The sequence below is a fragment of the Ahaetulla prasina genome, chromosome 8, assembly GCF_028640845.1.
Source record: "Ahaetulla prasina isolate Xishuangbanna chromosome 8, ASM2864084v1, whole genome shotgun sequence".
Classification (NCBI taxonomy): domain Eukaryota; kingdom Metazoa; phylum Chordata; class Lepidosauria; order Squamata; family Colubridae; genus Ahaetulla; species Ahaetulla prasina.
In genome coordinates, this window is record NC_080546.1 from 67,840,278 (window position 1) to 67,863,691 (window position 23,414).

General features: G+C 42.0%; 1 protein-coding gene across 1 annotated transcript in view; it reads right to left on the bottom strand.

Annotated features, from left to right (window-relative positions):
* The window catches only part of LOC131203524 (gamma-aminobutyric acid receptor subunit alpha-2), a 551,171-nt gene that overhangs the window by 172,957 nt on the left and 354,800 nt on the right, over window positions 1-23,414 (bottom strand). The window contains exon 6 of the mRNA XM_058193827.1: window positions 22,137-22,219. Coding sequence (XP_058049810.1) covers window positions 22,137-22,219 — 83 coding nt within the window. The remainder of the gene's footprint in view (window positions 1-22,136; window positions 22,220-23,414) is intronic.

Here is a 23,414-nt window from a genome sequence, read left to right on the forward strand (position 1 = left end):
AATGTGTTGATAGAAATAGATTCTGAAAGAGATTTAATAAAGGATTGTATGATAAAATGGGCACAGAATATTCAGGAACCAATAATGTTGGAAACATGGGAAAAAATTTGGGTTAGAAATGTTAAATTTACGCAAGCGCAGAATTTAAGGGAAAATTTTTATAAGATGTTTTATAGATGGCATTTAGATCCTAAGAAATTATCATGTATGTCTCTAGATATGCAAGCGAAATGTTGGAGATGTAACTGTGATGATGCTACATATTTTCATGTATGATGGACTTGGAAGAAAATCAAGTCTTTCTGGATAAGAATTTGGTGGATTATGCAGAATGTTCTGAAGAAGAAGATAAAGTTCCTACCACAATTTTTCCTTTTGGGAATAATAACAGACTGTACAGTGATTGAGACTAAATTGATTTTGAACTTAATAACAGCAGCAAGACTGTTGATTGGACAATATTGGAAGAAAAATGGGCTGGTGAATAGCGCAGGCTGGTAAAGCCTGTTATTAAGAACACAAAGCCTGCAATTACTGCAGGTTCAAGCCCGGCCCAAGGTTGACTCAGCCTTCCATCCTTTATAAGGTAGGTAAAATGAGGACCCAGATTGTTGGGGGGGCAATAAGTTGACTTTGTAAAAATATACAAAATAGAATGAGACTATTGCCTTATACACTGTAAGCCGCCCTGAGTCTTCGGAGAAGGGCGGGGTATAAATGTAAACAAAAAAAAAAAAAAAAGAATTACCCACAATAGAAGAATGGATATTGAAAGTTTCCAATTTGGCTGAGATGGCTAAAATCTCAGCCTTCTTGAAAGACAGTAATCAAGAAAAATATCTAAATGAATGGAAGAATTGGATTGATTATATTCAAAATAGATATCAGATTAAGAAATTTCAGATTGTCTTTGAATGAAGGACGTTGTTTTTGATTTTAATGGAAGAAGTCAGGTTATGTGAGAGAGAAGGATTATAATTGTGTTAGATTTAAAAAATTTAATGTATGACTGTTTGTTTATTGAACTATACCTTGTGTTTGCTCCGAGAAGTCGGGGGGGGGAGGGGTTTTTGGAGGGAGGGGGGAAGGAGGGGGAGGGGGGAGAGGAGGGGAAAAATTTAATTGTTGTTGTAAAACTTTTTCAATTAAAAGAAAAAAAGAAAACCTCCTAGAATGCATATGGGTCAATATAAATGGAAAAAATAATGAAATTGCCATATAAACTACAGGCCACCCAACCAAACGGAAGAAATAGATGAACTTTTTGCTAACCATTTAACAAAGGAAATATATCACAGTAGTAATGGGGGACTTTAACTACCCTGATATCAACTGAGAGACAAACTCTGCATCAAGTGGGAGCTAGAAAAGATCCTTAATCAAAGGTAGAGGAGAGAAGTAGAGGGAAAGCTATACTGGACCTAATTCTTAGGTCCAAAGGAAGTGATAGAGAGGGTTGATGTTGTCGGAACTTTGGAGGCGAGTGATCATGTCTTATTGGAATTCAATATAATGCAAACACAAGCAATAAAATATAATCAAAACAGTGTCTTAAACTTTAAAAGAGCTGATTTTAACAGAGAGAGCTTGGGGAGAATGGATGAAAACCTTAAAGGGGAAAACGACCCAAGAATCTTGGAAAACTCTGGAAAATGTCATTATTAAAGCCAGTCCAGCACACAATATCACTGAAAAACAAAAACAAGAAATCCAAGAAAAACAACAACATGGTTGTAGAAAAGATCTCTCTGATAAACTGAAAGACAAAAAGGATAAGCGGGGGGGAAATGAAAGAGTGACACATAACCAAGGTAAAATACCAACAAATAGCCTGAACTTGCAAAGGTGAAGTCAGGAAAGCAAAGGCTCAGAATGAAGTAAGACTTGTAACAAATGTCAAAAACAATAAAAATGTTATTTCAATAAATAAATAAAAGTCAAGGAAAAAGTCAAGAAAACAATTGGCCCACTATCAAGGTAATGGGTAGCAGAAAGAAAGTGAAACTGCTTAATTCATTCTTTTCACCTGTCTTCATGCAAAAAAAAAAATATTTATCAAAAACATAACCATAAAAGACAGACTAGAAATAAAAATTAAAACAAGCAAGAAAATAATAGAACACCTGTCTGATCTTGACGAATATAAATCACAAGGGCTTGATGGATTACATCCCAGAATTCTGAACAAGCTGGCAGATGTTATCTCAGAATTTTTGAACTATATCTTTCAAAGATCCTGGGGAATTACCAGAAGACTGGAAAAGAGCTGATGTGGTTTCTTTCTTCAGAAAAGTGGGGGGGGGGGGGGAGAGGAACAGATCCAGGAAACTACAGACCAATCAGCCTAACAGAATCTGGAAAAGATAATAATTAAAATAATAAAACAAACATATCTAAGAACACATAGAAGCAAGAAAAGTTATAACCGGATGCCAACATGGGTTTGACAAAAACAGATCATGCCAAACCAATCTTATTTCATTCTTTAAAAGTGACTAAATTAGTGGACCAGTAAAATGTTGTGGATATAGTATATTTGAATTTCAATAAGACATTCAACAAAGTAGATCACAACGTACTTCTTGGTAAGCTAGAAAAATATGGGCTAGATAGTATCACCACCAGATGGATTTTAACTAGCTAACAAACCATCGATGTGTAATCCTTAATGTAACTATATCTACATGGAAAGAAGTAAGCAGTGGGGTACCCTGACGTTCTGTCTTAGACCCAGTACTCTTCAATATCTTAATAAATTGCTTAGATAAGGGAATAGAAGGGGAACTCATCAAATTTGCAGGCAACATTAAACTGCCAGGAATAGCCAACACCCCAAAAGATAGGCTTAAGAACTAGATGGATCTCGACAGACTTGAACACGGGGCTCTTTCTAACAAACTGAAATTCAATGTAGAGAGAAGTAAGATTTTACAATTAGGCAAGAAAAAAATAATTGTAAAGGTACAGATTACGTGAAACTTGGCTCAATACCAATAATTGTGAGAGTGATTTTGGAGTCCTAGTGGACAACCTCTCAGACCTGTCAACTCAAGGTCCGTGCAGTGTCAAATTACCACAAAGCTGGTCTCAGAAATTTATTTGTCACACACAGCCGAAGGCAGAACAAAGTGAGCGTTTGGGTCAAAGTCAGCGCTGAGAGCGATTGCCTCTCTGTGCTTTTTATCTATTGGCCCTGCTTAGCCGGCATCTGGTGCTTTAATTTAAGCCCCCATCAGCTGTTTGCCACCGGGTTTTGTGTTTCCTGCTGTTGCATGGCTCTCCAGGGCATCTGGAGATCATCACAAGCCGACACAAGCCATTGCCAAAAGCTTCTCCACCCTTGATGCTAGGAGTTCGGGATCTCTCCAACAGTCTCTCAATGCCGACCTGCTGCTCGCGTCCCACAAACATTCCGATGCTACAAGTAGTAGTTGTAGCTACTTGTAGTAGTTGTACTACTACAAGTAGTAGTCACATTTCCCGCTCTCCCCCCCTTGCATGTGTAAAACCCGGCCAGGGCTCAACAGGCAGCCCCCCTCTACCAGGGTCCCACCTTTAAGGAATAAAGCAGAGGGATCAGTGCTCTTGGTTGTGTATCCTGGTCCTCCTGGCTTATTTGGGTATTTGTGGTGGAATAGGGTTAATAATCTCGAGGCATGAACATCTGGAGCTACCACCCAAGTAGCATCAGTGAATGGGTACCCCTTCCATTGCACTAGATATTGGACTTTGTCCCTATGTAGTTTGGAGTCCAAAATTCTGTCTATTTTGTAGTGTTCTGTTATGTCCTGGACCAGGCGGGTAGAGATGGATCTCTGGGCTGTTCAGCAGTTAAGGATTTCAACAGGCTACTGTGGAAGATGGGATGTATTCTACCTAGTAGTGGTGGCAACTTTAGGACAACTGTTACAGGATTAATCACTCGAGTTATTGTGAATGGTCCTAAATACTTAGGTCCTAGTTTCTTACTCAGCATTTTGGGTTTCAGATATTTTGTGGACAGGTAGACTCGATCCCCCACCTGGAAGGGTTTATGATCTGCCCTTTTCTTGTCCACCTGTACTTTGAATTCTTCTGCAGCCTTTGTTAAGGCCGTCCTCACTTGAGGCCACACTATGCAAATCCCCCCCCCCCTTTTGGAGTCTCATTTGTTATCGATCTTTGTTCTAATTCCAGGATTGCCAGAAATTCCATCCCATACAGATGTGCCCGTGCTGCAGTACACCATGTTGTTATAGGCTACTTCCATGAATGGTAGGAGGGTTGACCAGTCTGGCTGTTGGTATGATACATAACACCACAGATACTGTTCCACCATGGCATTGGTCCATTCAGCTGCCCCGTTGTGCTGGGATGGAATGCTGAGCTCAGCCCTTGGGTGGATCCTATCATACATACTAAACCCTTCCAGAATTTTGCAATGAACTGTACACCCCTTTCAAATATTATGCACTTTGGTACCACATGAATGCAGTAGATATGTTGGAGAAACAGGCCGATTAGTCGCCACGCAGATGGTACTCCTTTGCATGGCATGAAATGGGCCTGTTTCGAAAACAAATCCATTACTGTCCAGATAACAGTATAGCCGTTGCTCCTTGGGAGATCAACTATAAAATCCATAGCAATTTCCTCCCATGGATGTTGAGGATTAGCCACGGGTTGTACCAGACCAAGGGGTTTTCCTGTTCTTGGTTTGGCCACTGCGCATACGGGACACCCCTTCACATATTCTTCAATGTCTATTCGCATCTGGGACCACCAGAATTGTCATCGTCCTAGATGCAACATCTTCAAGAAACCGAAATGGCCAGCTGGCTTGGCATCGTGGCAATGTTTCAAAACAGTAGTTCGTAAACTGCTGGGGATATACATTTTCTCACCCCTCCAAGCTAACCTACCCCTCCAAGCTAACCCATCCTTGAGATCCATTATTATTGGCTAGCCATGGATCAGTTAATAATGCCACTCTTACCTTGTCCTGTAGTAGGTTGTATGGCGCCTCATCTACTGTTACTCCTGTCACCTGTTGACCTGGTGGTATGAGAGCTTCTACTACCTCCTCTCATTTGCTGTTATATTGAGGCATTCATGATAAGGCAACAGCTAGGAAGTTTCTTCCAGCTGGAACGTACCTCAGATGAAATGAGAACCTCTGGAAATATTGTGCCCACCTAACCTGTTTTGGGGACAACTTCTTTGGGTTTGGAGTGCTTGAAAGTTCTTATGGTCTGTCTACACCTCAAATGGGTGTGGAGCTCCCTCAAAAAGATGTCTCCTCATCAGAAGCGCCCACCTCACAGCAAACACTTCTTTTTCCCAGATTGCCCAACCTCGTTCCATTTGGATTATTTTCTGAGAAGTGTACGCAGAGGGTTGCAAGCAGCCTTGGTCATTTCTCTGTAATAGAACGGCCCCCACAGCCACATCACTGGCATCTGCCTGCACTATAAAGGATTGTGTGGGATCAGGGTGTTTGAGGACCGGCTCATGAGTGAAAAGCCCCTTCAGTTCCTCAAATGCCCTTTGACACTCAGGGGTCCACTGTAGTGATTGTCCTAACCTAGGTTTTTCCTTTGCGGGTTTGGTTTTAAGTAGCTGCGTTAAGGGCAAGGCTACTCTAGCAAAGGAAGGAATAAACTGCCTGTAGAAATTAGCAAACCCAAGGAAGCTCTGTAACTGTTTCCAGGTCCTTAGGGCTTGCCATTCCTATACTGCCTGGACTTTTTGGGGATCCATTTCCACCCCTTCCCCTGAGATTCTATAACCTAGATAGTCTATTTTTGTTTGGTGAAACTCACATTTTGAGAGTTTCACGAATAGTTTGGCCACTAATAGTTTCTCAAGTACTTGGTGAACCAAATGGGTATGCTCTTCCATATTTGCGTGTAGATTAAAAGGACCCCGCGATATAAGTGTTCATGCAACATCTCATTGATCAATTGCATGAACACTGTGGGGGCTCCTTCCAACCCAAACAGCATAACCTGAAACTGGTATCTCCTTAGAGTATAGTTGAATGTGGTTTTCCATTCATCCCCAGGCCTGATCCACACCCTATAATAAGCTTCTCATAGGTCAAGCTTGGTGAAAATACGGCCTGTTGCCAGAGTAGCCAGCAGGTCTTTCATCAATAGCAACGGGTAGAGATGCTCCACACAAACACCGTTAAGACCACGGAAGTCAACATACGAACATAAACCCCATCTTTCTTCTCTCTAAAAAGAACAGGTGCTGTCATCCAGGATCTGCTGGGCTTAATAAAACCTCATGCTAGATTCTTAACTATGTATCGTCTTAACTCCTCTAGCTCTTTAGGAGTCGAGTACATACGAGGTTTTGGCAACTTTGCCCCTGGGATTAACTTGATAGTACAATCAGTCGACCTATGTGGGGTGGGGGGTGTAACTGTTCACACTTTTCCTCACTGAACACAGCAGCCAAATCCTGGTATACACTTGGGAACCCTGGTTCTGTTAGAGATAACCTTGACTTCTCCCTTTCCTCTATTTCCTCTTTAACTTGGTTAGTCACAGGTGGCTCCGGGCCAAGTAGCAACCTCCGCTTTCGGAAGCTCCCTTCCCACCATATTGTGGGTTCCCATTTATCTAGCCAGGCTAGACCCAATATGATCAGCTTGATCATTGTTTTGACTACAATGAACCAAATACTTTCACGATGTTCACCGATCTCTAACTGCAGTTGTTCAGTTACATGAGTAGCCAGTACTCCCCCCAGTAAAGACCCATCCATCTGTTCAAACTTGATAGGGGTTTTCATCCGTACCCTGCGGACCCCCAGTTCAGTCACCACAGCACCTCGGATCAAACACCGCATGCATCCGGAATCTACCAAAGCCCCATAGTTGATCCTCATAGAAGATTGAGAGTTCCTGAGGACAACAGGAATTACAAAGGGTCAAATGGGGTTACTCACGATCAGGTCATCGGGTTCCTTGTCGTCGCTATCCCCAGATACTACTGGGAACAGTCCTGGACTCAGTGTAACCTCAACCTCTCTGGTTGTTGTCTCAGCATCTGCTGCTAGGGTCTACATCACCTGGGACTGCTTGGGTGTTGCTCACAGTCTTCCCCTCATGCTATCCCCTCCTGGAGGTGGTTTCGGAGCCGGTGTTCGGGGTACGGGCATAGAATATCATCACAAGCAGACACAAGCTATTGCCGAAAGCTTCTCCGCCCTTGCCACTAGGAGCCCAGGATCTCTCCGACAGCCTCTCAGTGCTGATCCTCTCATCCCACCACCATTCTGATGCTGGTACAAGTAGTAGTTCCCGCCCCATCCTCTCATCCCATGCATCCCACCACCATTCTGATGCCGGTACAAGTAGTAGTTCCTGCCATTGCATTTCCCACTCTCCCCCCCTCACATGTATTGAACCCGGCCAGGGCTCGACACAATCACTTAAACATGAACCATCAGTGTGTGGCAGCAGCCAAAAAAGTTAATGCAATTGGTTGCATATATAGAGGGATAGAATCAAGATCACATGAAGTATTAGTATTGCTTTATAAAACCTTAGTAAGACCACACCTGGAATACTGCATCTAATTTTGGTCACCACATTATAAAAAAGATGTTGAGACACTGGAAATAATGCAGAAAAGAGCAACTAAAATGATTAAGGGTCTGGAGACTAAAACATATGAAGAACAGGTGCAGGAATTGGGTATATCTCATCTAGTGAAAACAACTAAGGTATGACATGATAGCACTGTTCCAATATTTGAGAAGCTGCCACAAAGAAGAGGGAGTCAACCTATTTTTCCAAGCACCAGAAGGCAAGACAAGAAACAATGGATGAAAACTAATCAAGCAAAGAAGCAACCTAGAACTAAGGAGAAACTTTGTAAAAGTGAGAACAATTAACAATTGGCTTGCCTTCAGAAATTATGGGTGCTCCATCACTGGAGGCTTTTAAGAAGAGACTGGACAAACTCTTATCTGAAATGGTCTCCTGCTTTGATCAGGAAGTTGGATTAGAAGACCTCCAAGGTTTCTCCCAACTCTGTTATTCTGTTGAAATTAGGTTATACATTGTTCTTGTTTTCTTCAGTATAGACAAAGAAGTTCCATTAATTTTTCTAAATGAACGTATGTCTTCAATGTAAGATATATGCCATATATCAAACAGCAGACTTAGGTTAGCATAATAAGGAGGAAAAAGTATGTGGTTAGGCTTCTTTTAAACATAAATGTTGGTGATGAACATGTTATTGTTTTAAGTATTTTTAGAAAGGGGGAAACTGATTTCATACACCATTACAATGATTCAGACAAAACACAGAGAATTACCTAGATATTAAACAGAGAAATTTCAATTACTGTGAATAATAATAAGACACAAAACTAAGATCCCTAGAGTCTTTGTCTTTCAATCCAAAGAGAGATCCTGATCAATTATAATATCAGCATATTTTTCCATAAATTCCTTTGAACTTCTGCTGATACTCATTTTGGGGGCATTGACCATGGATTTATTCACTCAGCAAAATTATCCAATTCCTCTATTTCACTTTGGTATTCCCCCCTCTCTTTCGGAATATCTGGAATCTTCATTGTCTCTTCATGAGCTCCCTTAAGCAAGCCTATTAAAGCCAGAGAATACAGACAGTTATTTGTTGGCACACATTTTGTTTTCTGGCTGAGGTGTGTGGTAGCTTTAAAATATTCCAGAAAGCATACTGTAGGTGTTCGTGCAAGGGAGAGGAAGGGAGACAAGGGGGAGCAAATGATGAAATGTCTGCCATTACATCATGATACAAATGCTGTGACTTTCATCTAAATAATTGTGTAACTGCATGCATATTGTCATCATTTTTTTATTAAAAAAGTTTTACAAAATTCTTTCCCCATACATCCCCCCCAATCCCTCCCACCCTAACCCTCTTCCCTCCCCCTTCCCTCCTTCCCCCCCTCCCTCCCTCCAGACTTCCCAGAGCAAATACAGGGTATAATGTCAACAATCACAAACTAAAATATACTAATCATCCAAAAGCTCCCACCCCTTTCTAAGCCCTTAACTCCCCTTTTCCATAAAAATGAAGAAAGGATTGTAGCAATACAATTTACAATCTTTCCATTCATAAACTATTTAACTTTTTAGTCTTTCAGTCCAATTTTTAAATATCAGTCTATCTTCTCCATTCCTATATATATCTTGCATAAACAGTCCTTCAAATATGATATTTCCATGTTGCCATCTAAGTTTATAAATTTTACTATCCATTCTTCAACGATAAGTGGTATTCCAACTTCTGATATTAGACCATCAAGAGTTATTCTTCAATATAATCCATGTTTGCTTTCTAAAATATATTTGGCGATCAAAAGTCAATTAGGAAATATAACTTATAGTCCATTTTTATACGTCCATCAAATAAACATCATCCTTTTAATTTGTTTAAATTTAACCTTTAACTCCAATTCATTCCCATATTCCCAACATTGTATTCTAAACATTTTCTAAACAATCTCAACATATATAATTCCAACATTTAAATTAATAAACATTTTCTAAATCCTTAACCAGTTACTTTTCTTAACAATAAAATTCCAATTATATTTCTCACTCTTAATTAATCAAATAACATTACTAAAATTACATCTCCAACTTATATCCAAAATAAATCAATTATTAGCAATTAAACCATATATAAACAAATAACATCATTACAATCACATCTCCAATATTTAAATTATTATTTTAACTTTCTTCTTTTATTATATTCAAAAAAAATTTTTTATCCTTTCCCACAGACAGAAACACCCTTTAATTTGGAAGCTGCACGAATCTCTCCTTGTTCTTTTAATTCCCCTATTTTCTTCAATATTTCTCCTCCCCTCCCCTTATCTTGTATTTGTATTACATCCTTATCCCATTCTTTTGCCATCTCGATACCAATCAACTTAGCTTCTAGCAACAAAGGATTTCCAGCCTTTAATAGGGCCTCTGGTGGCTCAGCAGTCTAAGTCTGTCTGTTATTAACACAGCTGCTTGCAATTACTGCAAGTTCAAGTTCCAAGGTAAAAACATATGGACTAACAACCTTGATCAAGGAAAAGAAATAGATGCAATCTACGTAGACTTCTGCAAAGCTTTTTATTCAGTAGTTTGATTCATGATAAACTACTCCTCAAACTAAAATCCTACGGCATTTCAGGACCTCTTCACAATTGGATAAATGCCTTCCTGTCAAACAGACAACAAGTGGTCAAAATTGGCAACGCTATATCAAATCCTGTTCCTGTCAAAAGTGGCGTTCCCCAAGGTAGTGTTCTTGGACCAACGCTCTTCATACTATACATAAATGATCTCTGTGACCTCATCTCAAGTTATTGTGTTCTCTTTGCTGACGATGTCAAACTATTTAATACCACAAACAATACTTCTACCCTTCAAGAAGACTTTGACTTAGTTTCCGATTGGTCTAAAACTTGGCAACTCCAAATCTCAACCAGCAAATGCTCAGTCTTACATATTGGAAAAAAGAATCCTATCAACAAGTACAAACTTGATGGTCATTACCTTACTGACGACCCACACCCAGTCAAAGATCTTGGAGTTTTCATATCAAATGATCTTAATGCCAAAGCCCACTGTAACTACATAGCAAAAAAGGCTCTAAGAGTTGTAAGCCTAATTTTACGCAGCTTCTTTTCCAAAAACTCTAAACTACTAACTAGAGCATACAAAAGATTAGGTTCTGCACATGCCCAAGATGGCGGCTCGTTGAGAGTGCGGAGAGGCAGAGTGAAGGCGTCCCAGCCGATGGAGTGCCGTAGCTGCCGCCTTAGTCGTCTGTACCCCCTGGCCCAGTAAGAATATCTTCTCGGCAGCTGTGGGAGGGGTTTTTGGACCCCTGGAAACTTGCGGCTGCTGAGAACGGAGCTGGGGGGGTGAGCAGCGAAAAGGCGGTGGCCATTTTGAGGCGTGGGGCGGAGCGGCGTCCTGGCCTTCTTCCTTCCCTGCGGTGTTTTCTGCCGACGACGACGGGGGTTTTCCTTGGCGGAAACAGCGGCGGAATCTGCAACCCCCCAGCAAGGTCCTCCCACGGAGTTCTGGGCGTATGGGGGGGGTGCGGCCGTGGCGGTGAGGAAGACGGCCGCGGTGGCGGTGGAGCTTCCTCGATGGCGCCGGCGCCGGTTGCCCCTCCCCTCTCCCTCTTTCCCCTCGGGATGTGTTTTTGGACCTTTGGACCCGTTTTGTTCATTTGGACAGTTCAGGACCATCATGAGACTTGGAGGGCCTTAAATGGGGCTTGAAAATTTAAAATTTAATAAATAATAATAATAATTGTTCCCTGGGGCCTACTTGATCCTGACTCCTCCCCTCCCACACATGGTGGTTTGGAGTGGGGTGTGGGGGGTGAGAATATTGAGAATATTGATGGTGTTAACAATCTACCATGGAAGAGCTACTGTCCTATTTTTATCATATGACGGATCCCAATTAGTCAACTGGACTGGACTTTTTTAACATCAATGCCGGTTTGGGACAGACTCACTCATTTGCTGATTTTACTTGATGAGATACTCTTCGATTGAACTCCCTGAATAATCCCCTGGCTGGCTCCAGGGGATTATTAACACTTCTTTGATGGAGGGTGTTGTTCCTACCGCCTTGAAAGAGGCGGTGGTGAGGCCCCTTCTCAAGAAGCCTTCCCTGGACCCAGCTGTTTTGGGAAACTACCGTCCCGTCTCCAACCTTCGCTTTGTGGTGAAGGTTATTGAGAGTGTGGTGGCACATCAGTTACCCAAGTACCTGGATGAAACGGTCTATCTGGACCCGTTCCAGTCCGGCTTTCAGCCTGGGTATAGCACAGAGACGGCTTTGGTCACATTGGTTGATGATCTCTGGAGGGCTCGGGACAGAGGTTATTCCTCTGCCCTGGTTCTTTTAGATCTCTCAGTGGCTTTTGATACCATCGACCATGGTATCCTGCTGTGCCGGCTGGGGAGTTTGGGAGTGGGAGGAACCGTTTTTCGGTGGTTCTCCTCCTATCTCTCCGACCGATCACTGTTGTTTTCTCGTCCGATCTCACCTCAGCCGGGGTCTTCTTATCTGCTTCCGAACATGGAGGAATGTCCTAGTATGCCTCCCGGCCCCAGCCCTGGCTCCATGCCCAGACAGGCTGAAGAGGAAGAAATACCTCCAGCCCCCAGCTCTGGCTCCATGCCCAGGCAAACGGAGCAACTAGACCCCTCCCCCTCCTCCACAGCATGTGAGCCTGAGGGAGGTCAATTACCAACAGCTGCCGACTGGAGTGACCCTCGCGTCAGAAGACTTGATAGGCGGAGGCAACAGAAGGAAGGGAGGGGCAGGCCTGGATAAGTGATGAGTCATGGAGCCACACCCCATGGCCTATATAAAGGATCTGCTTTCTGGCATTCTCTGTTTTAAGCAAAGTCTAAACATATCTTGCTGAAGTCACTTTCTGGTCTCCTGCCTGCCCTGAGGACTTTGCTAGGATTTTGGCAGAGCTGCAGAGGCACACCTGATTCGGATTTCCCTGACCCGGCCGTCAGCGGAGGAGTGGGACATGACAGTCACAGACGGTGTTGGCAGGAGGACAGAGATCGAGGCGCCTCATGTGTGGGGTGCCACAGGGGTCGGTTCTCTCCCTCTCCTGTTCAACATCTATATGAAGCCGCTGGGTGAGATCATCAGTGGTTTTGGGGTGAATTACCAACTGTACGCTGATAACACTCAGCTGTATATTTCCACCCCAGGCCACCTCAACGAAGCTGTCGAAGTGCTGACTCGGTGTCTGGAGGCCGTGCGGGTCTGGATGGGGAGAAACAGGCTCAAGCTCAACTCCTCCAAAACGGAGTGGCTGTGGATGTCGGCATCCCGGTACAGCCAGCTGCAGCCGTGGCTGACTGTTGGGGGCGAGTCATTGGCCCTGATGGAGAGGGTGAGCAACTTGGGTGTTCTCCTGGATGGGTGGTTGTCCTTTGAAGAACATCTGACGACTGTCTCCAGGAGAGCTTTTTATCAGGTATGCCTGATTCGCCAGTTGCGCCCCTTTCTAGACCGGGATTCCCTATGCACAGTCACTCATGCTCTCGTCACTTCTCACCTGGACTACTGCAATGCTCTCTACATGGGGCTCCCCTTGAAGAGCACCCAGAGGCTTCAGTTGGTCCAGAATGCGGCTGCGCGGGTGATAGAGGGAGCCACTCGTAGCTCCCATATAACACCTCTCCTGCGCAAGCTGCACTGGCTGCTTGTGGTCTTCTGGATGCACTTCAAGCTGTTGGTTACCACCTTTAAAGTGCTCCATGGCTTAGGACCGGGTTATCTACGGGATCGCCTTCTGCCACTGTTTGCCGCCCACCGACCTGTGCGCTCCCATAGGGTGGGCCTCCTCAGGGTGCCATCAGCCAAACAATGTCGGCTGGCAGCCCCCAGAGGGAGGGCCTTCTCTGTGGGGGCCCCTACCCTCTGGAACAAGCTTCCCCCAGGACTTCGTCAACTTCCTGATCTCCGGACCTTCCGCCATGAGCTGAAGACGTATTTATTCTTCAGTGCAGGACTGGCATAGAATTAGTATTATTATTCGTAATTTTAAATGGGGTTTTATGGTTTTATGTATTTTAATCTAGGGGCCAAATTTAATAAGATTTTTATCAGTGTTTTTATCTGTATTGTATCTTATACCACCAGGCTTGAAATCCTGGGATTAGAAAATTTACAACTCCGTCGACTTCAACATGACCTGTGTTTAACACACAAAATCATCTATTGCAATATCCTTCCTGTAAAAGACTACTTCAGCTTCAATCACAATAATACAAGAGCAAAAAATAGATTCAAGCTTAATGTCAACCGCTTCAAACTTGATTGCAGAAAATATGACTTCTGTAATAGAGTTGTTAATGCTTGGAACGCATTACCTGACTCCATAGTCTCTACTCAAAATCCCAAAATCTTCAACCAAAAACTGTCTACTATTGACCTCACCCCATTCCTAAGAGGACTATAAGGGGCGTGCATAAGAGCACAAAAGTGCCTACCGTTCTGTCCTATTGTTCCCTTCATTATATCAAATTAATATAGCTGATGCATATTTTTTTTTACTTACATATATATATTTTCTTCATGATATGTTGTTTTATTTATGACAATGTTTTATTTATGACAATGTTTGTGTATTGTGTATGATATGTTGTTTTATTGTGTATGATATGTTGTTTTATTTGTGACAAAATGAAATAAAAACAAAAGGTTGACTCAGCCTTCCATCTTTTATAAGGTAGGTAAAATGAGGACTCAGATTGTTGGGGGCAATAAAAGTTGACTTTGTATATAATATACAAATGGATGAAAACTATTGCTTAACACTGTGTAAGCTGCCCTGAGTCTTCGGAGAAGGGCGGGATATAAATTCAAATTAAAAAAAATACATTAATATAAAAGTCTCTTGCTTTAAGAACTGTACTAAGGCAATACTTTCTTCCTTTATAATTCACTGTTAAACCAGCTGGAACATCCCATCTAAACTGTATCTGATATTTCTTAAGTTCATCCACTAAAAAGGCAAATTCTTTTACTGTCTTTCATTGTGAATTGTACTGGGTTAGGGGGGTGCACAAAGGAAGGCTCAACCAATCTCCTTGTACACATGTTGTACTCTGACAATAAAGTTCAAATTGAATTGACTTCGTCAGCTGAAATGAGAGCTAGAAATGGACAAGGTCAGAAGAAAAGTTGGTGAGATTAGATTGGCTTGTAACCATGCAGAGATGCTGCTTGCTTTTCCCACCAAAAAACAAGATTTATCAATCTGTTACAATGCATAATTGGGAAAAAGCAAAAATCTCATTTGAATGTTCAATCTATTATAAATATGTGGGCTCAATATTACAATTTGCAGTAGATGTTTTCTTCACTATTACTGGATTTTCTATCTGCAATAAAATAATGGTTTATCAAAAGCTACATCTTTAAATCTCTCTTTGCATACCTTCAAGTTTAAATCTTCACCTGTGTATCTTCACAATTTAGGTATCAGAACAAACTAGATAATTTAACTTGTTACTACTTGACTAAAATATGTATGTTTCTTTTGTGGTAAATGAGGCACTTTATTTCCAAAACCTGTTTATCAACATATGCTCATGTTATCAAATGAATTGGTTTTTCTTATGTAATTGAAAAATAAAAAAAATGTATTATCTTACCTTGTTACAATTTATTTTTGTATAATACCATATTTTTCATCTCCTGCCGCTTGGGGCTTGGAGCATTAAATGGCGTCTGGTCCAGGGAGCAGCCAGAGTTTGCTTTCCATTGTGGATGCTAGATCAGCCCCCTGCAAACTCTTGTCTCTTGAGGAGCCCAGCCGAAGTTTCCGCCGCCGTTTCAGTGAGCACTCAAGAGACGAGAATTTGCAGGGGGGTGAGCTAGCATCCGTAATGGACAGCAAACTCCAGCTGCTCCCCAGACTGGATGCCGTTTACTGTTCTGAGTCCCAAGTGGCTGAACCTCCCCTCCTAGGCAGCTGTTTGGCTGAGCGCGGCAAGTTCTTGGTCTTACCTTCCAGTTCCAGCTCATGTGGCTTGCACCGCTCTACTCAAGGTGAGGTTTGCGCTCAGCCTTAAGAGTGGGGGTCGGCAGGTGGGCAGGGTGATGTGGGCAGTGCAGCTTTGTGTTCCCGCGCATGGGCTGAATTAATTGCTCTTGGCCATTTCCGGCCCAGGGGCCGTAGCTTGAGGATGAGTGCAATATAAAAAATGCAAAAATACAAAGATTTCTCTGCAGACCACCAGTGGTCCATGGACCACCAGTCAGTGACCACTGTTCTAGGCCTCAGATTTGATGTACCCTTAAAGTTGTATTTAGACTTCTACTTAATTATTTTATAATTATGTACAACTGTACAAATATTTTATGGTACAAATATGGTACATTCCCCGACCCCATTGAGGCAGGTGGCGGCTCCAGGGCCTAGGTGAAGGGAGAACAGGTGGCGAGGGAAAGGGAAAAGAATTTTTTTTCCCTACTGGGTTCTGTGGGCGTGGCTTGGTGGGGGGCGTTGTGACTGAGTGGGCATGGCTGTGAGTGACATTGAGTTGGCCACATCCACTCAGTCATAGGACACACCCATCAACCAAGCCACACCCACAGAGTAGGTAGCAAAAAAAATTAGATTTCAACCCTGCTATGCATCCATAGGGATAGTTCACCTCACTCCCCCCCCACATATCTACTCCACATATATGCCTTTTTGGCTGCCCTGCACAACCTTGTAATCGTAGGCATAAGTCTGGGGTCTTTAGCAGTCTCATTTTACCCAGGCATCTACTTCAGCCCCAGCACCGCTATTGCTGCTGAATGCTGTCTCCTGCTCCACATTATAGCCAACCACCCTGGCATCACTATGCAGAGCTCCCACTACCCTGTACTTTGCAGATCCTGCTGCACCTAGCTGATTTTAGTTATTTTCTTCCCATTGCTGGACCAGTTCGGGTGAACCTGTAGCGGAAATTTGACCTGGTTCACTTAACTGGTAAAATACAATCTCTGCTTGCCCTGGTCGCCATTTTTTGGCTGTTTTCAGAGCAAAAAACCACCCAAAAAACAACATGAAAATGGCTGAAAAACAGCCCCCAAAATGGGTAACAATGGCCATTTTTGGCTCATTTTTTTGGCTGTTTTTGGCCTATTTTTTTGCCATTTTATGGCCTATTTTTTGGGCAAAAAATCACCTGAAAAACGGCATGAAAATGGCTGGAAAACAGCCCAAAAATGGCTGAAAAATGGGTCAAAAAACAGCCAGTTTTTGGCTCATTTTTTGGCCTATTTTTAGCCACTTTTTGCCTAATTTTCAGGTGGAAAACCACCCAAAAACAGCATGAAAGTGGCTGGAAAACAGTCCAAAAATGACCAGTTGTGAGTATCAAAAATTCCCTCTCTTTTCTTACCTCTGCAGTTCCCCTTTGTTATTAGTTTAGGCTTCCTTCCTTCTGTGTTTTAGCTTGTAAGAATTGTATCTGAGGCTTTTATTGGGAGCTTGCTCTCCAAGTACTTGGCTACATGAGTTGCTTTACCTCAGTATTTGTCTTCCAGTCTGCATCTTGCTGCAGACACCTCATCTTCTCAATCACAGAATAATTACTCTGCCACAACTTTCTCTTCCAAGGTATAGGCCACAGTGTGGTTTTATGCCTAATCCTTTTCTTTTTCAGGTAGGTTTTAATATTGGCTACTATGTATGTACCCCTATTGTCTGTGGAAAGTCTTTGAGGTTTTCTTCCCAATGTATTCCTTACTAAAGCCACATATTCTTTATTATTTTTTAGCACTTGAGCAAGAACCAAAATGGGTAACTTCTTGAATTCTTTACGAATGTATGTGTATACATTTCACCAGGTGTGGCTTTAATGGCTTAATAGCTTGGCCTATATGCAACATGCACAGCTGGACTGATTTACCATAGCTGTAAGCTTACATTTGCCCACCCCACACCCCACCCCTTTACGAATAGCATCTGGATCTCCCGGTTCTGTTTTCTGGGTCATATATTTATGCAATATTTATTTCTGTGATTGCAATTCTTCGCTGTCTTTTCTTTATCTTCTCCACAATCAAATTCAAATAATTTTTCTGAAGCAATTCTCTGTTCTCAGTTAGGTAACAATGGTTGTCTTTAAAGCTTACTCCACACCCAGTCTGTATGATATATTGTACTAACCACTGACTTACATTTTAAATGTAAGACAATCTCTGCTTTGCCTCATGTACAACTGAATATGGTGGGGATATCTTCCTGTTAGCAGAGCAAATGTCTGATACACATTCATTGAGTTCTGTAAATTTCTTTTTGTTTGATAAAATGAAAGATTGCTGGAAAATCCAAACAGATACTATTTGATGGCCCCTATGCTATAGTGACCAGATTTTAACATTGGTAAAGTGGGACACCATTGACCGGGGTGGGGGGGTGTTCTAATTTTTTTAGTACCGGTTCTGTGGGCGTGGCTTATTTTGGGGTGTGGCTTGGTGGTCATGTGACTGAGTGGGTGTGGCTAGCTGCTCATGTGACCGGGTGGCCCTGGCTATGGGCATAGAAACTACTCAGAGGGCTAAAAAAAGTAATTTATGATCGGTCCTCGCACTTATGACCATCCTCACATTTATGTTGCAGCATTTTTAACAACCATGTCACTTATTTCACAACTGCTTCTCTTCACCACGGTTATAAGATAGGGTGCAAAATGTAAAATGTGAGGACAGTTGTAGGTGTGAGGACCAGTCAAAAGTGTGAGGACAGGTCAAAAATAACTTTTTCAGGCCTCCGAATAGTCCCTACGCACAAAATGCTGCAACAGGGATAAATGATGACCGGTCATAAGTGTGAGGACTGGTCAAAAGTGTGAGAACCTGTCAGAAATCACTTTTTTTCAGCCGTCTGGGTAGTCCCTATGCATATAGGGACTACCCAGAGGACTGAAAAAAGTGATTTCTGACAGGTTCTCACACTTTTGACCAGTCCTCACACTTATGACCGGTCATCATTTATCCCTGTTGCAGCATTTTTAATAACCATGTCACTCATGTCACAACTGCGGTGCTTCATGTGACCGGGTGGGCATGTCCAGGTGGTCATGTAACATAGCTTCTTTGCCCTAATGACTGTTTGCTGCAATGTTCTTAAGTGTGAAAAAACAGTCATAAGTCACTTTTTCAGTGCCGTGCTTGTTAAACCAATTACCAGAAAAAATCCATTCTCCCTCCCTCCCTCTTTCTCTCCATCTCTTTCTCCACCTTTCTCTCCTTAATCTCTTTCTCCCTCCCTCTCTTTCTCTCAATCTTTCTCTCCTTAATCTCTCTTTCTCCCTCCCTCTCTTTCTCCCCCCTTTCTCGTCTTCATCTTTCTCCTTCTATCCTTCATCTCTCTTTCTCTCCTTCATCTTTCTCTCCATCTTTCTCTCCTTAATCTCTCTTTCTCCCTCCCTCTCTTTCTCTCCATCTTTCTCCCCCCACTTTCTCTCCTTCATCTCTTTTTCTCTCCTTCATCATTTTCTGTCCCCCTCTTTCTCTCCATCACTCTTTCTCCAGATGGGTTAGGGTAGGCTGGTGCTGCGTGGGTGGGAGGTGGCCGCAGGACAGTCCTGCTAGGTGGACAGCAGGCCGAGGCAATTGACACACTCTTCGCGGCCCAGTCCAGGCGCGGAGACCTTCCTCCTCCTGTGGGAACTGAGCGACACCCCCGGGCCTTCCCACGCACCCACCTTGCTATGAGGGCTCGGCTGCTCCCTGCCGTCGGGACGGGCTTGGCTTGAGGGAACTTCATCCGCCAGCGCCAGGCAGGTGCAAGGTCGGAGAGTCGAACAGGGCCCAGGCAGAGCAGGACACGCCTCCGTCTCCCTAGCAACACCCAATTGCCAGCGTGCCCCATCTGTGCAACCAATGGCAAATCTCTCTTTTTGAGAGGAGGCCAGAGGGAGCCAATCACAGTGGAGCACAGGAAGCCGTGGCTGGGAATCCTGGGAGTTGAAGTCCACATGTCTTGAAAGTTGTTGCCTCTGCAGGAAAAAGCAGGGCTTTTTAAAAACACCACGGGACGCGGGACAAATTTGCCAAAAGTGGGACTGTCCTGCCAAAAGTGGGACGTCTGGTCAGCTTACCCTATGCTCCGGCATTTGTTGCTCTAACTCCTATCTACCTTTTTCTTTTGCTGGGCTTAGCAAGTCAAGGCCTTTGGACAGCAGTCTAACAAGTTTGTATTTTCTCCCATTCTTAGGATAAAAGATTTATAAATGACCTGAGTTATTTGCAAATGAAATGCTTCCTCCCCACCCCCGCCTTACCAGCAAATTCCTGATTAAAAATTGCATTTTGTTCTTCTGAGTTATGTGAATTATAGCTTTCTTGTTTTATTTATTTAATTTTTATCCCGCCTTTATTATTGTTTACAAATAACTCAAAACAGTGAACCTATTTAATATTCCTTCCTATTTTTCCCCAATATCAACCCTGTGAGTTAGTTTGGGCTGAGGGAGAGTGTCTAGCCCAAAGTCACCTAGCTGGTTTTTCATGGCTCATGTAAGCACCCCATTTTCTATTAACTTATCTCTAAACCTTCAGCTCTTATTAATTGACAAAGATCAAGTAAAAATGAATAGAAATGCCTAACAATGTAAGTATATAATCTCCCTTTTTTTAATCTAAATCCCCCTCATCCCTCTCTTTAATAATCCAAATCTAATCCCAGTTAACAATCTAATCCCAGTTATTAAAAAATTTAAAAACCATTAAATATTACCCAAAATAATAACCCTTTACATAATGCTACCAGACCTGCTAAATAAGACATATGCAGGAAGCCATGACTTGACTTGGCTACACCCACCCAGTCACATTACCACCCAGCCGCGCCCACCCAGTCACACGACCACCAAGCCATGCCCACAGAACCGGTAGTAAAAAATTTTGAATCCCACCACTGGTGTACAGAGTCTTTGTAGCAGTGAGAGTAGATAGTGAAGTAGGAGGCAAGGACATAATAGAGAGAGAAGGCATCATGAATATGTTAAAGCATTTGGCTGTTCAGCTTTAAAGGGGAGGAGTGTCCAGCTGCTACAATGATATAAGGCAGGGAATGAGTCAGCAAGGTTTTTGGGCTGATACGACTTTAAGAGGCTGTATATATAAGAAAAGCACTGTGAGGGAGTCCCTCTCTCCGTGTGTGCTTCCATGCTATAGTTAATGATTGATCCTGATTTTGCCTAGTATGTATATGTATATATTCCTTGTATATAAACCACTATTTGAAAGACAACCTCTGTTTACTGTATTTTGCTGCTGGGTTGTCTCAAAATAGTCAAATACTACCTCTGCTGTACACTCTGTCTCATTATTTTCCATTACATCCAGCTTACGGTCTCTTGGCTGAATTCCTTCACTTTCTGTATCCAGTTCAGTCTGATTTCTCTGTCTGCCTGACATTCTCTTTAACTTCCTCCATTTATTTTGTTTTTTCTTAGGCAATGACTATGACCATCTTTCAGGTCTCCTACATATAACTCTGTTTGCTTGCCTTGAGTTTTTCCTACTCATAGGATACACCATCGATTTTGCCTCCTTACAAACAGCACACCCTAAGTACCTCTTGCACTGCTTTGGCTTTGGCTTTGGCTTACGCCCCTTACCTAGGGCTGGCATCTTCTGCAATACTCTGCAACTCACATGCCCCAATCTCCTATGCCCTAAATGTACACATTGTCATGTGGGTAAGTGTTTCCAAGTGTTCACGCATAACCATTCTCCTGCTTTCCTAGTGCACAAATTCTTCCACCCTTCCTTATGGAGTATTGTCCTCCAGCAAAAAAGTATTTCATGCTGTTCATCACTTGAGACTTTCAAGAAGAGATTGGACTGCCATTTGTCAGAAATGGTATAGGGTCTCCTGCTTGGGTGGGGGGGGTTGGACTAGATGACCTACAAGGTCCCTTCCAACTCTGTTAATCTGTAAACTATACCCTTGACGATCAAACCTGGAAGTACTCAACAGATTATGATCTAATTCAGAAACATATAAGACATTGTCTAATGTTTCTCCTATCTCAGGTACATAGACTTTATCTTCCCCTTTAACAGCAGATTGTTGTCCATTGTCCAAACTAACAAATGTTTGCTTAGTTGGTCTCAAGCCAGAAAATGTTTGTGGATTATTAGCAACATGCTGACTTGCCCCATATCCTCATTTTTGCAGCATTTTTCTCATCCACAGCCTCCTTCATGTCATCTTTCCATCAAGCATTTCCACTAGAAAATGTCATACATATTTGTGCCACTATAACAAAATTATTTTCACTCTACTATTAGCAGCATTAAAATCATCTTTCCTTAAACTTTACATTCATTGTATTACAAAATTAGATTATTTTTTCAAATAAGACTTTTACTTTCCTTTCTTGTAATTGCTCTATTTTCATTTTATACTTTTATTTCTTTCCTTTTCTTCCATGTTTATTATTTCCCAAGAATCACTCATAACCTTAATAGACTTTCATTCAGAATCTATCATATTTTCATTTTTTGCAAGTCTATGTGAAAAAATATAATATATTTATCATATAGGGGCTGAATTGTTAGTAATCTTACGTACAGCTGCCAAATTTCAATGGGCATGAATGAGCATCCATAGGAAAATCTTCTAAGTGCATTGGACATTCAGCCTGGACTGTAAGCCTAGAAGGAAAAATGTCAATTCATGGTTATCTTCTGCTAAGAGATCATGAAAATCAATTTCTCAAAAATTAATTGAATGAACACAAAATTCATTTATATTAAACTACATATTGATTTAATGCAATTTGCTGCTTTATATTATAGGGTCCTTCAATGGACACTATTTTATTATGTCAAAATATTAAACGTACTTTATTCACATTTATTAGGAAAGACCAACTGAATTAACATATAAATTATAGAATCATAACTTGTCTAATAAAAATTAGAAGTCTATGCCACATGGATAAACAATTCATAGTCCAGGCAAATATTTCATAATCAGAGGAAACCAATGGGTAATTTAATTTCTACCATTTCAACTAAAGCAAGCAAATAATTACATAATAAAATTGAGATAAACATACCAGAGGATCATGGCATACACTATAATTACCTCAGGATAGCTATCTCATTTTTATGCCATTATTTGAAGCATTTAATAAAGTATAAAGAGTTAGGTTGCCCCATTCAAATATAACCCAATCTTTGAATTACTGCAAGAAGCTTGTAATTTTTCTTCTATATATTTTTATCTCACTTTTATTATTTTTATAAATAATTCAAAGTGTTGAACATATCTAATAACCTTACTTGTCCTGTTTTCTACGTAACAGCAATCCTGTGAGGTGTGTTGGATGAGAGAGAATGACTGACTTAGCCAATTTTCATGCTTAAGGCAGGAGAAGAACTCACAGACTCCTGGTTTATAGCTTGGTGCCTTAATCACTAGACCAAATATCATATGTCAATATACAGTATAATTTTACTGTACATGACATACAGATAATACAGGTAGTCCTTGAGTTACAAATGTAATGGAGGCTGTCCATTCCATTCATAACCCAAGGATTTGTGGGAGTGAATCTATTACCTTGAACGAGCTCACTCCCTGCTTTCGTCCATGCATTCAATAATCGAATGACCAGCTAGTTAAGTGCACATAAGGTATCTCAGGGTAGGGAAGGCCATTGGGGGGGGCGGGGGGGGCTAGTGATGGAGCAGGCCACCAGACCAGCCAAAGCCTCCCCCAACCAGCCAAAGCCTCCCCCAACCCATTCTCATTCTCACCCAACCAACCCTCATTCTCCAGAATTGCTTCCCCCTCCATCCTGCCATGCTGGGTGACTTACCTTATGAAGATCTGTCTCCTCTC